Source organism: Micropterus dolomieu, linkage group LG20 (genome assembly GCF_021292245.1).
Source record: "Micropterus dolomieu isolate WLL.071019.BEF.003 ecotype Adirondacks linkage group LG20, ASM2129224v1, whole genome shotgun sequence".
In the NCBI taxonomy this organism is placed as follows: domain Eukaryota; kingdom Metazoa; phylum Chordata; class Actinopteri; order Centrarchiformes; family Centrarchidae; genus Micropterus; species Micropterus dolomieu.
Window position 1 is genome coordinate 8,701,995 of NC_060169.1, and position 17,335 is coordinate 8,719,329.

General features: G+C 38.6%; 2 protein-coding genes across 15 annotated transcripts in view; both read right to left on the minus strand.

Moving 5' to 3' along the window:
* The window catches only part of neo1a (neogenin 1a), a 629,602-nt gene that overhangs the window by 420,272 nt on the left and 191,995 nt on the right, over positions 1 to 17,335 (minus strand). The gene's annotated exons all lie outside the window — the stretch shown is intronic.
* Positions 1 to 17,335, minus strand: part of znf609b (zinc finger protein 609b) — an 85,234-nt gene that overhangs the window by 52,818 nt on the left and 15,081 nt on the right. For 3 of the 4 annotated variants that reach the window (XM_046033339.1, XM_046033337.1, XM_046033341.1), the window contains exon 2: positions 2,224 to 3,107. In XM_046033339.1, the coding sequence (XP_045889295.1) occupies positions 2,224 to 2,979 (756 nt within the window). In that variant the 5' untranslated portion in view covers positions 2,980 to 3,107. The remainder of the gene's footprint in view (positions 1 to 2,223; positions 3,108 to 17,335) is intronic. The other variant, XM_046033340.1, reaches the window with a different exon arrangement.

Genomic DNA, 17,335 nt, shown 5'->3' on the forward strand with positions numbered 1-17,335 from the left:
GGATATAGTGGAACAGGAGATTCATCATAGAATCTGGAACTTTGTTTTTCCAAACACCTTGTTGACGGTATGCCACGAAAAATATAGCAGTTCTAAAGGCAAAAGGGGATCCAACCTGTTACTAGCAAGGTGTACCTAATAAAGTTGCCAGTGAGTGTATATTCTGACTATTATGCCCCACAACACCAACATCAAATTCCTTGTATGTGAAAACTTGCTTGGCAATAAACCGGTTTCTGATTCTGGTGAGCAACTTTCAATGAAGGAAGGTGTTCTTAAAACACGGCACCATCTATTCATCACATCTCATTTTCTCTTAACCTTGCTAGTTCCAAAAAATTACAAGACTGTGGTCATTCAAATGTGTATGACTAGGTATCATCAACCTCATTGGTGTCCACACTAGGTTAGGATCCATCCTTACTATTTCCTTTGCTCTGCCCCTCCTCCTTACATGATAAAACAGTTTCTGGCTTCTCTGTGTCGAGGATCACGGACTTGCAACGTCCAAATGACACGTAATTTTTATATATGGAGATATTTCCTCTGGTTTGTTGTGGTTTGTAGAAAATGCCCTTTTTAAATGCATGTTGAACAAATCCATTAACTAGGATTGCCAACCTAACAACACCTCTTCAAGCCGAAGTTAATGTGTGCATAATTACATTCTTTTTTTCCCCATCACGCTTTCAAGGACACCTTTAACCAGCTAGCTATTTGAAAGCAGTTGTGACCTCTCTTCTTTATTTAGTGCTGTCAACCAATTCATGTGGTTCTCCCTCAAAAGCTTTTTCATCCTAAATACATTATGATTACAAAGACTTTCATGAAATGTCCTTTCATAGCAGCCGGCCCAAGGAGACTCTACAGCTAGTGTTCATGACTGGGTGTCCTGGATTTAAGGAATCAAACAGGCTTCCTCACAGCCCTTCCCCCCCATGCCACTTTCAGAGCAGCAGGAAAAAAAGACGAAGGCGTGCTTTGCACCAGCTCCCTCCCCCACACACTGCTCCACCAGGCATTGCTGGGGCTTGTGGGATTAAGAATGGAACACGATGACAGACAAAAACAGTCCTCAGCACCTCCCTGCTCTGCTGTCTTTTATACTGCCAGAGCATGAAAAGGCTGCTATGAGGAATACAATAGACACAGTGATAGATCAACTCTATGAGAGAATAAGATAAGTGTGGGTGAATAGCTACACAAATCTTTATATTGTTCTTGTAAGATAATGTCAGCGTTGAAAATGTGTGATGAAAAAAAAAAAATAGTGGAACATGATGTGAAATTTACTTCACAGGCATAATGTGATGTATATGGCTGACAATGTCCATTATATTCTTGTCGGGGAGTAGTTCTTCATGTACAGTACATTTCACAGTTGTTTGCAACTAATGTTGGCTCCTATTCATTTTTGTATCACATGAAGGCACTTATGCATCCTTTTAAAATGAATCGTCAATAAGGGGAAAAACAACACCACTGTGTGGGCCATTTCCTGTGGCTGGTCTCAGCATCATATTCGTTGTCAAGGGTGCCCTTATATTCACCGTGCGGTAATAAAAAAAGAGAGAACCACAGTAGGTCTTTTTATGCATCACATGTCAGGCAGCTTCAGGGAATACATTGCATCTCCAAGCCCGCTGTAAGTGACAAGCTACCACAAAGCACTAGAAGCCCTACAGTGTCTGGGTCCCATTGTGTCCTATTGTATTAATTCATAACATCATAATTAAAAAGTAATAAAAGGCCGTATTGTTTCAAAGATACTTTTCCCAGACACATGAAACTGCACAGTTATTTGTAGCTGGATTTTGGAACAGATAACAGATTTGTTGTAAACACATTTCAACAACTGTGTTGTTGAAATTGTTCAACACTAGGAGTCCAGGGCACAATCAACTTTTACAGCACTTACAAAAAAAACCCTCTAAAATACACTAGCAGGCTAGCTAGTATAGCTTCTTCTAGAGCTTGACTTTCTAAGTGGAACAATATTTGTATGTAGCTACGTTTGTTGTAAAAAGCTAATTGCCAAATGTACAAATATATTTAAGGCTGCATATTATCTTGATCAGCAGTAACTTTACAAACATTAATGTGTTGCAATATAAGCCTGCCAGCTGAAAACTGCCAATGTGCCCAATAAAACAATAACCTAATAACAATAACACAACATACAAACCAATGCAGCATCAAAAGAGAGTAAACTAAACAACTCACCTTTTCATTTTTTACCTTCTTCAATGTCTTGCATTCACTATTACCATTTTCCACCTCCTCTGGTTCAGTTTTTGTGTTCAATGCTGGTACTATCCCAACAGGTTCAAGTGCAATATTCCCCATTTGATTGGCTTCTGCCAAGTCTGTTGATTGTGTGTTCTCAAAAGACGTATTACGACTATTCCCCAAAGCAACTTGGGCTTGAGACACAACATCCTTCTCCGTAGCAGCTATTGCCAAGACTGCAGCTCCATCTGTTTTGTCCTTCTTACTTTTCCCACTAGCCCCTTCTTTCTCTTTTTTACCACTCAGAACACCTCTGGAAGCTTTGCCCCCCTTTTCCATGTTCTTCCCAGAGGTGGAATTGTTGCCAGCAGCTCCTGCACTTGCTGCTGTGCCTGTTGGCTCTTGAGTCCGTCCTGTAGTTTCTTTTTTGCCCCCATCTCCTGCTGAAACTTTGCTACTATTGTCTTTAGAGTTCTTACTGCGCTTGTATTTGGATTTGCTTTCCTTGCCTTGAGAGCCAGACACTGGACTAACAAACCTGATGTTGTCAGGCAACGCTGCCACTGCACTGGGTGGTGCCGCCATGCCGTCCTTGGTGCCAGACATCTCAAGTTTGTCCTTCTCTAAGTCAGCGTCAAGGTCGATAATCAGATTTCCAACACCGATATCCCACTCATCCCCGCTATCATAAGTGTCCACCGCATTAGAGTCCACACCTTTCCCGCCTGCAGTGCCACCACTTAGGGACATTTTAGTGCCAACGGCCCAGGATTGCCTCAGTGAGGTCCGACACCCTCTCAGACGGTTGGGACTCAGGGGCAAGGGTTAGAGAATCCTCACGGTCTACTCGTTCCTGTCCCATTTATCCACATTTTACCCTAGAAATGAGAAAAGAGTTATATTAGTTTAATAATTCTGACATATAAATAATATTACTGCCATCACAGAACAAGCATTTCATTGGCTACACAACAAAAAACTCATTTGATCATGAGCCAGTAATTCTCTGGTGATCACTGCACAAACCACTATGGTAATACCCACTGGTGTCACAGCACTGCTCCGAAACCCTCTCTTCATAATCACTTCCCACTGTCGTCATGGCAACCATGGGAAATGTGGCTTAAATCCTGCTTTGACAGCCAAGGTGGCCCCACCGTTCTGAATGACTGGGTCTCTTTTCACAAGGCACTGCTGATAGTGTCACCGCTGATAAATAAGGAGTAGCTGGCCTCACACACCCCCACACGGTTTATGGAGCCATGCCTTTTCAACTCCAGAACACAATGGTAATCTTGCATTAACAGGAGGAGCTTAAAAGCATGAATGAACCAGTGTATGCCTCGGGAGAATATCAGTTAGTTGTATTTACTTGCACAATAAAGCCAAAAAGGTCACATAGATGTGTCATATCTTTCAGCAAATAAATTCCCTTTTGTTTCATGTTTGCAACAGCTTTCTTTGTAAAAAAAAAAAAAAAAAGTGATGGTGATTGATTGTAAAGAACAGGAAAAATGCAAGCATCAATGTGAACATCAGCTTGTCTGTGTGTTTGTTGTGAGTGGCTGTGAAAAGAGGTTTCTTTTACACCTTTAATATGTTTAGTTATACACTAGGGAATTCTTACTGTAAAGCACACAGCATAACTTATCAAGCCATAGCTTATTGTGCACCATACATTATAAGTGATACAAATTCATCACTATGTTTTAAATAGCTTCCTGTACAAATAAACATTGCTGACACTGTAGACCAGTGAGATGATTAAGTATTCACAGTAAAACTCAAGACTATTAAATCCACTCGATGTACTTGATATTCCTATTGGTTCTGGAAAAAGGTATTGGTGCAGCTTCTAAGTCTTAAATTAAGAATCTGCTGTACTTTCAGAAAAAAATTGTAATTGAACATGAGGATGAACCGGTACCAGAAAGAGTCCATTTTCTGAAAGCCTCACACTTATAGTCCCCCGAGACCTCACTACATGTAGGTAAATAATTGACACTCACATCTGTACTTCTCATCTGCCCTTGCAATAAAGAACGTGAAGGATAAGGACGCCTGAGCACAGAAGACTGTTGAGTGGTGGTGAGAGTGATGAGATCAATATAGTGCCTCAAAGAGACATGACTTCTGATGATTCTCTTTGTGCTGCAGAGACCTGACTGACAAAATACTTAACAGTGCACAGTGGATCCCTAGAAAGATCTTCCTAATGAAATTATTAACATTAATTTTATGTTTTGCTGCTCAAGTAATGAATCCTAAAGTTTCTAGTGGATATCTGAAATTGTTTTTAGCTTGACTTGCAGACATTTGCTGATAAATGTATCAATATTCAGGCCACAGCATTTTAAACTCACCATAATTTGCTATTTCAACAACGCATTATCAAAAATCTCTAGTAAAAATGCTTTAATTCAAATTGCATCCTTGATTAGAGCCCACAAGCAACTTAACACAGAAAGAAATTAAATTCCCTCTTTTACTAATTAATTGGTAAACTAAATTGCTCTGACACTTTTCCACACATTTCTCTTACAGTAAAGACAATGAAATAAGTGAACTGAAGAACTGATAAAAACATTAGGAACACGCACATTTTATTATTAGTTGTTGAAATATCAAGCTCAACTTGACTGTGGCAAGCTTGACTTCTACTTCATTTATTAGACTTTTCTTTAAAAATTACAAATAGCAGACCTGCACAGCATTTAAACCACAAACTCTGAAATTATTACATATTTGCTTCACATCCTCAGACTATTAGCCTTGTGTTAATACAGCTCATCCTGATGGGCTTATCAAGTCAAATCCTGAAGCTTCCCCAATAACTATGACAGCATCCAAAGAGATTGTATGAGGACATCAGCATATTTTCTGCTTCATTACTGTTGGTAGTACAATCAAATTAATATCTCTATAATGGAAAAGCTCTGAGAAATATTCCATACACCCATTGCCCAGTAATGAACACCGCATTCCAGACACCGTTCACAAGCCCTGCTTTATCTTCCTCAAGAAATAAAGTCTAAGAGATGTAAAATACAACAAATTACAACGGTTACGGCACACTCGCTCATTAGTCTTTAAAGCTGGATTGTGGCCACTGGCTGACAGAAAAACAGTTATTTTGCACCATCTACCATTACTCAGCTCTCATTAGAGCAACAGTGCAAAATGGCAGCTGGATCCCACAACGCACAGAGCTCATGCTGATTCACTTAAGGGGCCATTTATATCACCCCCAGCAGTGACAGAGGTAAAAGTGTTGAACAATCATTTGATCAACGTGCTTGCATATTCCTCACAGATGGCTCTCCAAAGGAACAACAGTCAGTGGCAGGTTTCTGGAGGGTGGAGAGATGCAGCTGTCCCTGTTTGACTGGGTAAACAGTTGTGAGGTCTAATTTGTCCAACACCTCCACAAAAGAGAGGTTGTAACTCTATCGGCAGTTGACCTACTGTACTGCCCTTAGCTGGAACTGCAGCACAAGCCCTTTTGAAAAAGCCCCACTGAGGAAATGTCCCAGCGAGTGCCCCGTTGAGCGAAAGGCATGCAGGCTGTGCAACTCCCAGAGTGCCTGTCCTTTTTTTCACAGATCCAGTTTCATTCAGCAATCTATCACAGAGGCCACATAAGCTGCAATGAAAGTGCAGAAAAAGTCGAGTGAAAGCGATTTCTGGTCGATTGACCGTGGAACACATCAGACCTGGGAGTCTTCTACATGTGACTGTTAGAAACACCATCTGTGCATGAAACAGAAATTAGAGTATGAAGTGCATCTATATGCAGTGTGGATCCAGAAGGGGTGCAAAAGAAATGTGGAAAATATTTTTATAAAATATTTTTCCTTTTAAAAATGCTAAAACATCACTGTGCCGTTTTTAGCGAAAGACAAACAATGCAGGCAATTCTCTAAAAAGCAGAATTCACCAATTACACGTTTTTTTCTACAGCAAAAATAGCAGCATGTGATGGATAACACATGTTTTAAGTCCTGTATGTCAGAAAGCAGAATAGGTAATTATAGTTTGAAATGCAAAGATAAAAAAAAAAAAAAAAAAAAAAAAGGTATAAATGAGATGTACCCTCAAATTAGGCATGTGTCAACATGAAGTTTAAACAGAATGATTATCTAGGCCAGAGTAATTTCAGTAGGTGATATTATCACAATAACTGAGGTAAGATGAAAACAGTACTAAAAGCATAGCTACCTCAATGAGAGAATCACTGTCTTATTCCATTTTAAAAGTGTTTTAAAGAAATACCTTAATTTAGAATAATGAATGTCACGAGCATTGCTTTTTTTTCCCCACATATGTGGTCACAATGATCAATGTCTCATCTTTGTTCCCAATGCTCCAAATCTCATTAAGGGCTGAAGGATGCTTTTAGAAAGTGACTTTAAATTGTCTTACAGATGCAGGGAGGAGTATCGTTTGTTGTAGCTCACAGAGGAGATTTTAAAAACACCTCCACAATCTCAAGTACATGCCCTGCATAGCTGTGGCTCTGTGTATTCAAACAAGCGCTGACTGGTTGAATAGTGAGGGATATCCAGGAGCACTGGGGTTGAGTCTACTCCCCACACATAACTAAAATAATAAACCAAATGGTGAAAGCAAACAGATGGTTTGTTAATTTCTGTATATTTTGTATTCTTGTAAATTGAGAATGTTTGGATTTGTTAAATTCAGTCATACAAAATCAAACACTCAGTTTGTCTGTAATTGTTTTCCTTTAGACTAAATGACTATCAACCAATAGATTATTTAATAAAAAAATGTTAAATGCAGTCCTACTCATACCTAAACAACCCAGTACTCTATAGTAGAGATTTTCCAACCAAGACGGACCTTTTGTGATAACGTGAGAGGATTGTTTTTCTTAGCTGTACAAAATCTCCCATAAGACTCAACCATCACTTCCTATTAAAAAGGAAACACTTAAAGCACCTGTTTAGCACCACATAAGAACAAGATCAGTGCATGCACTTGCCAAGATAAAACACACACAGTCCATCTGACAGGCCTTCTGTATACAAGTCACTCAGAATGCAACCAGTGTGACTTTTTTAGCAGGTTAAAAAGCAACTCTGGCACAAACATAAGCAGGAAAAAAACAACTTGAATTGAAAATGTCCAGCATTGGACATCCTTTTCTCTGCAGGTCATTTAAAAGTCAGCTCCCCATCCAGAGAGTCCCACAGTAACCTCAGTCTAATTGGATTGTGTGCTTGAGCTGATTACTAAAATAGAAATTCACCCAGCCAATCCAGGTGATGGGAATCAGGAGTGAGTCAGCCAGCACCTTTATCAGTGAATATGTCAACAACAGTAAAGCATGACCTCAGCAAAGCTCATATAAAAACATAGGCATGCATTACAAAGAAGATTCTGCTGGTGGTCCCTATATTTTATGGAGACAGACATTTTTATCTTCAGAGCAAATCAATACGTTCTATTACCCCTAAAACTAAATGAGTTAACTTTAGTTTGACACTGAGTAAACACTCACAAGGTTTAATTTTTAATATTCCCATTACTGACTGAAGTTTTTTTTTTTTTTTTTTTATCCCTGACTGCAGCAGCTTCCTGCATCTCTTGGACTGGCAGCTGTATGACTTAAATCGACAGTAACCAAAGAAGTGTGAAATATGCAGATTGCTCTGTGACTGATTAGGCTTTAATGGCCAAGCTATGGTGTGATGCAGCGAAAAAACACCACACTGCCTCAAACTGTATCATTCTCCGTGGTAGAAAGTAGATCCCGACCGATTTACCGTTTTGAAGATATTACTATAAAAAACAGTCGGATCCTTCCCTCATGCCATGAGTGTTGCATAGTTTGCCCACAAGAGGGCGCTCTGCAGTAGTGTTAATAGTTGCCAGCCAAATTTAGTCTTAGTCCTGTGTCAAATGTCGTTGATAGTTATTGTCATATTTAGTCCACTGTATACTAATTTTGAATCAAGTTTTAGTTGACTATAACTCTGGGTATTTTAGTCTGATTTTAGTCAAAAGAAAATCTAAATTATTTTAGTTTAACCATAATTTTAGTCTTTTCTAACTTATTAGTATAATTTTGATTAGCATTTTGGTCAATCTGCTCTAACCAAAATAGAGATATGATTCAAATGTTAGCTTTGTTCTCATTTTTGTTGCAAAAGGAGACATTAACTGATCTCAATTCCCAGGTGGTTAAGCCTTGATATGCCGCTTCAAGTTCGTAGTGTTTTTTCCAAAAGTCTTATAACCACATTGCTTGCCGTCCGATATAATTAGGCACTCTGTTTTTTTGTCAGCCTCACTGTATTTGAAATGGGACGAAATATCTAAGCACCTCTTTCTCCCTAGCATGTTGTGCTCATCACCAGAGTTCGCATCCTCCACAGTACAGTAACTTTCCTCGCGCACCAGATGTCACCCCTATCGGCCAGCATTCAAAGTGCAGGAAGAAAAAAACGCCGCTGAACGAACACTGTTCAAGTGAAAATTTAGAGGGAGAAAATATGGCCTGTAATATTTTGCCTCCTTATTTATAGATTTTATTTGTTTTTATTTTATGGATTACATTTTAATGTTGTCATTTTTCGTCAACAATATTGCATCTTAATATAGTCAATAATAGTGTAAAATAGTATAATAATGTCGCTGTCTCGTCTTCATCTCGTTTTAGTCAGGGAAAGAAAAAGGTCGTTGACGAATATATTTCGTTTAGTTTCATCTGACGAAAGTAACACTACTCTGCAGCTCCTCTGTTAACAACACTGCTGCACCACAGAACAAAACATCAGCTGACTGCATTCTTACGGAGCTACGGAGAGTAGCTCCTGGTAGGTCACACCTAGTGTTCCTGGTGAGTTGGTCTTTTGTCACGTTAATATGATGACTTGAATAATAATAAAAATAGCCCTCATCACGTCTCCTCTTACCATAACAGACTTCCTAACCCTCCCGTTTTTCACTGCCCTCTTCAGGTGCACAGCAGTGTGTTTAATGTTACGGTAACTATAGGTGAGTGGTGGTGACGCTGCTGACAAACGTGATTGTAGATTTATTGCTAAAACAGTTTTAGCGAATGGTCCTCTCATTCCTGAATTCATTACTTCTAATTATTCTTAAACATCACTTATAGCAGTTGATGCTGCCCGTTGCTAAATTAACCACAAAGCTAGTGCCATATTTGTTTATCAGTAGAGGAGCGCTAACGTTAATGAGCGGTTAAACTATATTGTTTAATATATTCTAAATATATCTGCGAGCCGCTTGTCTTACAGTCTGTACATCGGAAATGAGAGGGGACATGAGCTGAACAAGTAAGCCCATCTAATGCGGCTTCCAGCCAAACAAAGTGATCTAGCTGCTCTTTTGAATGTGCAACGTTAGTGTGAAATCTCAGTTTTTCGTTGTAGACAGTGATGTAGTATTAGAAACATGTGTCATAGACGACATGTTTTAGAGTGAGTTGGTGGTTATGTAATGGTTTCTCGTAGCTTTGGATAGAATTAACAGAGTGCTGGTAGTGGAACAAACTGGATGTGAATATGCTACATATGAGAAAGTAGTAATTGTGGCAGATTATATGTAAGGTAATAACTGTTTTAAGACAAATTATATAATTTTTGGCCTATTCAGGAGACCCCTGTTTACCATTAATATTATAGCAATGACATGAGATTTGATATGTGATGTTATTATTATTCCACAATGCTGCAGTCACACGCTATATTCAGTCATATCTCCCAACCCTAGTCCATGGTAGTTTTCCAGTAAAGAGGGTTAGGTACAGAAACAAAAATAAAGCCATCTGTCTCTTTCTTTTGATCACAGTGACTGATGTACAGCAATTATCAGTTTCTTCCATGCTTTGTTAACGCTCATTTTTTTTTTTACACTGCATTTGCTCTGGCCTGGATAAATTAGTAACAGTTTACATGTTAAAACAACTTGTGTCCACACTAGTGCACTAATGCTACCTGAGTGTGTTAGAAAAGCTCAGTTTTTGGTGCAGAAATCAACAACTCACTGAGGACTAAAGGGCAAAACAGAGAAAAAAAAAAAGATACATGTTCAAAGCTAAAGAAGAATTTCATGGGACCTTCTTCTGGGACCTCTATTATATCACCTTTAAACACTATTTAAAAAATGTTAATGCTTTTCCATACATTAATAGTGCAGTTATGCCAAAAGAATACATGTTTATATTAACAAGATATAAACTGGCTGGCTGAGTGTTTGCACATAGTGGATCAATAGAGTCCACAGGAAAGCACATCCTGACTAATATTTGGTTGCTTTTACTAATGAAGACTTTATAATGAACAAAGACCTCTGCTGCTAGGTGGATGAGTGCTTCATGTAAATTATTTGTGCTTATTAGGGCTGGGCGATTCATCAATGTCGTCGACATTATCGACATTACGTAAATACGCTGACTCGCATTATGTGCGTCGAAGCGTCGCTGCATCCGGTGTTAGCAGGGATTCCCAGACAAGCTCCAGGGTCAAGCTCTTTCTGTATTTCTTCATTGCCTTCATGTTAAAAGTAATTTCTGCCCCGCTGCTGTCATGGTAACATAACGTTACACCGTGTGTCATCTAATGTTCGGCCGTTTCATATTTTCTGTTTATTTAACGGCCACGTGTGAGCGAGAAAACAGCTGAATCTAATTACAGACAATCTGTGACTGTCTGTACAGTCTGAATCGTTTCAGTTGTTTTCTTTGCCCCACACTGATGCAGAAATACATTTGATTATCATACTGCAATACTCCATATTCAAATAAATCCATGTCAGAAAAATTTAACGTTTTAAAATAAAGTAGCCTTATCGATTAGACATGTTTTTGATATTAATTTTGGATAAATTGGTATGTTAATCGAGTAATAGGCAACATTTTTTTCTTTAGAATACACATTAGACGCTACATTAATCGACTAATTGAAAAAAATAATCGTTAGATTAATCAATTTGAAAAATCGTTATGTACAGCCCTCGTGCTCATCTGCTATATTTGCTAAAAGGTAGTGAGCCTAGTAAGTGAGTTTGTATAGCACCTTTTAACAAGGTCATAACATGTTTTAGGTAAGACATAAAATGCATTAAGATAAGATAGAAAAGGAACACAAGGCAAGATACAAGAAGTGTTAAATAAAAGATAAATATAAGCTAAAATAGAATAAGATTATTAATGATTAATCAGTAGAATAAAAATACAGTGCAGCCACTGTCACCATCAGTCCGCTAGTTTCAATACTCGTTCAGTCACACAAAACTAGGTAAATGGTATCAGCAATCAACAACAGCACAAATGTTTTGTATGACTGGCATTATTTGTTACATAGTACTCGTCTGAAGAGCCAGTAGGATCTAATGTCAGGTGCAGCAGAGGTGTTAAGCATCATGAATGAACATTACAACGTAAAACTTGTGTAGAGATCAGACTCAAATATCGGTTTACTATCTGATTAGTATAAGAACAAAAGTACAGAGTTGCGCCAGGCCAAATGGTGACCGGCGCCGAGCAGCATCAAGTGTTCCATTTTCTGCTCACAGCGGCACAGACAGTAACCGACTAGTGGCCGCTTGAGCAGCTCGTTTCAAATAATTTACAAAGACAGAAATGCGGTGTCAGCAGCTGGTGCGGTGAGACAGAAGACAGTAGGGGGAAGATAAGGAGGCTGTGGGTTTGGCTAGCTGGCTATTTATCAGGTTCCTTTGGTTGAAACATATTCAACATTTCATAAAAATCGATGGGTTCGTCAATTTCACTTTTCATCAACCGATAACCTGGATGGGGCGGGACATAAAAATGGTTTGACGTTATACAGTAACCTTTCAAATGTTGAACTTGTTCTGCACAGGATGTGCTCCTTCTAGCCTCTTCCTGAGAGCAACACTTACCCTTTTTCTGTTTTACTAAAGTTATTGTGTTAAAATTAAATTTAACACAAAAAATTATACTGTTCAGTAGTCTTGTTTACATTAGGTCTGGGTTGTGTGCTGCTGGTGTATCGTGAATCTGTCCCTGGTTCAAAAATTACACAAGCACCAACCACAGTGAAGTTTTTTGTGAAGAGTTATCAGTGTTTTAAAAGCTGTTTTCAATGTGTCAAATTTTCAAAACATCTGTTTCAATATTTTAAAAAGCTCTGACAAAATATTAAGTCCAATGCCGAGTGTCCAGATACCAGGTTCTTCACTTCCATAGTCCTCCAAAGGTTTCACACCATAGTTGAACACAAGGAGAATGAGCACACATATAGTATAATAAATATGTGTACAATAAATAGTAAATGTGCTCCTTGGGAAAAAGGTTAGTGTAGAGCCCTGCACACACACAGATACACACACAAGCATGCGCTAAATTATGTCGTAGGCGTGCAACTTCTACACCGTGACACAATGCTTGCAATTAGGCTATGTTAGAAGACGCGGACACTCTGGATATTTTACCAGCACGGAGAAGTTAAAGACACAGCAAACACAGCTGTTGGTGCCAATGTCATTCAGTACAGTACAGTCTGTACACTGCAAAAGCTGAGCTCTCAAAAACAAGGGAAAAAAGCATTATAATGGGGGAAATATTACTTAAAATAAGCAAAATTTTCAGAACAAGAATATTTCACTTGCTACTTTAGGCCAAAAAAACTTGAAACAATTGAAATTCTCTAACATAAAAGCCGCCTAGTAAGAAGAAATATCTTGTCAGACAAAAAAACAAGTATATTTTGCCATCAATTAAGATAATTAATCTTGCTAAGATTTTAGTTTTCGCGGTGGAGCAAAAAAATAAAAAACAAAAAAACGGAAACGGGGATGAAAAAAATCAAAACGCCAGTTTTTATAAAACTGCTGACAAGAGCAGACAGACAGATAGAGGGAGAGACAGCTGTCTGAAGGGAAAAGCACAGTGAGCAGATAAATACTAAAGTAAGGTAGCTAATTAAGGAGAATAAAAATGGTGAAATAAGAAATAACATAGGCTACCAGAAATAGGGTAATGTATTCTAAAGTTGTCTTTCAAACATTCGCTCTGTATCTCACTAAGGGTACGCCCCTCTGCATAGTCCTCAGAAGCCCAATACCAATATGCCAGCCCCACTGGCTGGCAGTTGTGACGACTGCATCAGGAGGAGGGACGTCGTCTCCCTTTAAAAAGGGATGATGCAGCATCATAAGGTCATGGAGAAAAGTTATTTATATTCAGTGTTTTATAATACAGTTGAATGAACCCCAGTCAGAAGAGCAAATGCTAATAAAGATACTAATAAAAAGAATTATATATATTATTATGAGAAAATATTATATTTCAAATAAAGTTACAAAAATGTCTGTGTATGCTGTCAATTGAGTTTTTAGAAAGAAAGAAAACTGGAATTGGGCAAAATTGGAATCGGCAGGTCGGCACTTAAAAAAAAAAAAAAAAAACTATCGGAATTGGCCAGGAAAAATGCAATCGGTGCATCTCTAAAATAAACCAGTTATACATTACAATCTAAAAATATTACAGACTGTCACACACTATTTAATAGTTCTGCCCTTTTGGCTCAATCCTACCCTATCCAGTCTGATTAACTGCAAGTCAAATCATTTCCATGATTCAGTGTATACTATACAGTGGGTCAGAGCAAAGAAATGTAATCATATTGTGTCCTTGAGAATTTCCAGCCTACCAACATCAGGCTCAAGGGTACAAACCTTTTCGCCACTTGCAGAGACACAAATCAAAACACAAGCAGCTGTGCAAGTAGAGACTCCACCTTCTGACTGTTTTGACTACACCATATGTTTTTTTGTGTAGACACTGTCACTAATCAATGTGACATCGTAAGTGCCCATCAAAAAACAGGCCAAACACACTACAATAATTCACACACAGCATTTGAAGAGACCAATTAAAAACAAATGTTATTAGACCAATTTATTTTTTAACACAGACAGATAACTGTATTAATCTGAAATCTGTGGGATGGAGCTAGGTGACATCCTGAAGTTATATGTCTAAGGCCCTGTTTACACCTGCCATTTGGGTGATCCGATCACAAGTGGATAGCTCCAAGTACATCAGTTCATACCTTGCATTAGAATGCATCTCCACATGCATATTCAACTGAAGGTTGTACAACATAAAGAAAGCGCTACTTGTAGTTACTAGTACTTACAAAAAGCCCTATAATTATGTTGTATACTTAAAGACCTTTTGAGATGCACTAGAAAAGCCACCAGTTTAAAAAATGAGAATGTGCAATTACAGATTAGTTGGCTGACTAAGCATTAACTACATCTTTGTGAAGTAAACTACTATGAAAGCAACATTAATCTTGTATATCATTAATCGTTTCTAGTAGGACAGCTTACACTCACTTTGATAGTGATATAAATAGATTAAATGAAAGAACAAAGACTTGCTGTTTTGTGTGAATTCCAATCAAATTGAGCTAAATATCACAGTTGAATTATTAGAAGCAAACAAACATTTGGTTCTCATGAATCAAAGCCTAATCAAGTATACTTACCGTCCTTTTATGGTGGAAATGCTCGCCACAGTAAATTCTGACAAATTGCTTGTCCTCTGTGAAATACCATTAGAAATTGCTTCATTTTCAGCAGTCTCAAAAGTATCCAATATTTGAAGAAATGAAAACTAAATAAATGCTAGTAAGACCATCATACTTTTATCAAGCTTAAATAGAGGGGTTCTGTCTGAACTGGGAATTCAAGCCAACTCTTAAGTACAAATAAATAATGAAATTGTGGCTTGTCTATGGCAACAGCTGATTCAGAGGATAAAAAGAACACACACATTGGCCAGAGTGCAAGGAAACCCCAATCTTAAAACCTTGACAAGGTGCCAGATTGATTTTTCCCGTGCTCAAGACTCGAGCAGGAATAAGAGCAGCTCCATTAACATGCTCAGCCATTCTACTCTGCCATGACTTCTGAATTACAAAAGCCAGTCACTACGATTCTCCAAACACTTCTCATTATCTCTGCTCACTTCACTCTATAATTAAGACACTCTGTCTCAATGCAAGTTGATATAGTAACAACAGCTGCAGCAGCATCTTCTGTGGCACACTTTTTCATGTTTGTGAGCAATTGTAAAGTAGGCTCACTGAGTGCATGCTCTCGGTGGGAGACTTAAGGTTGAAATCTGTAATACTTTTTAAATAATACATCAGTTATAGCCATCTATATGGTGGAATGTGGTTAAGCACTAATATGGCACATTTACTGTTTGAGTAACTGCATAACACTGAGGTTTAACATGTTCACAATCACAATACCAGATGCTTCATCTATGCTGTAGTTTGAATGTTCAGAATGGAAGGAATTTCAGTTTTACAGTTTGTGACCAACTGCACAATGCTGCACAACAGCAGCAAATATGCTGTAAAAGTATTTAACAATCTAATGGAGAAACATAACTATCACTTAAACTACATGGTGTAGCGTAGTGTGGTTTAAGCAGTAACTGAAAGTGTAACATTCAGCAGCACAATTAATTTGATTATTAGTAGTATAACTTTAGTATTTCCATAAGTAACAAATGAAATTATTAAAATGTCGTGCTATATCTTCATTTGACCAACATTTAATTTAAGATGGAGTAGTTTGCCTGTAGCAGATCATTAAGCCAAAAACATTAATGCTATTGTTTCTGCAATGTAAAATTTGTTTGCAATGTTCAGGGTGAAGTATTATACCTGCAAGTGCCCATTTACTGGTATACTTGGTAGCAACCCACTGTGAACACAAGTTGGATGTGGCATTACATCTGTAAACATCCTGAAACCTCGGATTAGAAAAATGATAAAAAAACACCACCAAGCCTGGTTTGTGATGGGAGTCCCGAAGTCGTTCACACTACGTGACTGATTAGTGACAGGAGGTCACACACTACGCGAGCTGACGGCGGCTGTCACCCGACACTGGTCTCCAAACCACGTTGTCAAGAAAACACATGTGAAATGTGAAACGGGAAATGACGCAAACCTACACACAAAACAGCTGTTGTTTGTTATTATAAAGACAAAAAATCTGGGTGAAAGAATGGATTAGCACACGCAGGTAGCAGGGATCGTCTGAGCTACAGAGAGAGCTGGGGGTGAGTAAAAAGTGTTTTGCGGTGAAAAAGTAGCTACCTGCTCTCATTGGCTGGATGTGGATGTCGAGTCGGCCGACTCTGCCAGATATTTGGCATGCTAGATATCTGGCAGACATCGGCGGTGTGTCAGAAATGTTTCGGGGAGCCACTGTGAAGCGTCGTCGTGTAGCTGACACATAACCGAGCAGCAAATCCGGCTAAAACTCGTGTAGCGTGAACTAGGCTTAAAGAGGCTATATGTAAGTTTTTGATTTTAATAAATCAAATTTTCATTGCCTTATTGTCAATGGGCTCAAAACTCACTTAGAAATGAAGCACACGGCTGTTTTCTCCGTTGCTTACATCAGCCACTATTCTGCTTTTAATGTGAGGTCTCCAGGTCGGATTCAGCTCTGTGCGCACTCTCTCACACTACAGCAACAACTCAGCAGCTAACGACATGCAGTCCACGAACACCATAAAACAACCAGCTCACAGCAAAACACAGGCTACACGTAAGGATACAAAACAACAATAAAGGTTTATGTGCTGGCGCCCATCAGACCAAACAGGTTCAGATGATGTCGAGTAAGAACAAAGTGAGCATTAGTAAAGCTGGAGAAACACAGAAAGTCACGTTAGCTCGGCGGCTTCTCCAGCTCTCAGTCCCTGTAACTAACATGGCCCACATAATATACAACCCAGAGGAAGAGCCATCCACTGACACTACAGTAAATTTACTTACTGCAGTCTTATTATTATAAAGTGTTACACAATCTCGTTATAATATTCAGCTCAGCTCACCATCCGTTTCGTTATCATCCAAAACATTTAGCTGTGCTGACATTGCTGAGCCTCCGGTGAAAGATACACAGATAATAAAGATAGTTACTGAAAGTAGCAGGCAAGCTAACGATGTAGCACGTCGGCTAAATGCAGTAAATGTAACGTTATCATGTAACGAGCGCATGGATTAGTTCAACCTGCATACAATTGCTGCAACATATTTAG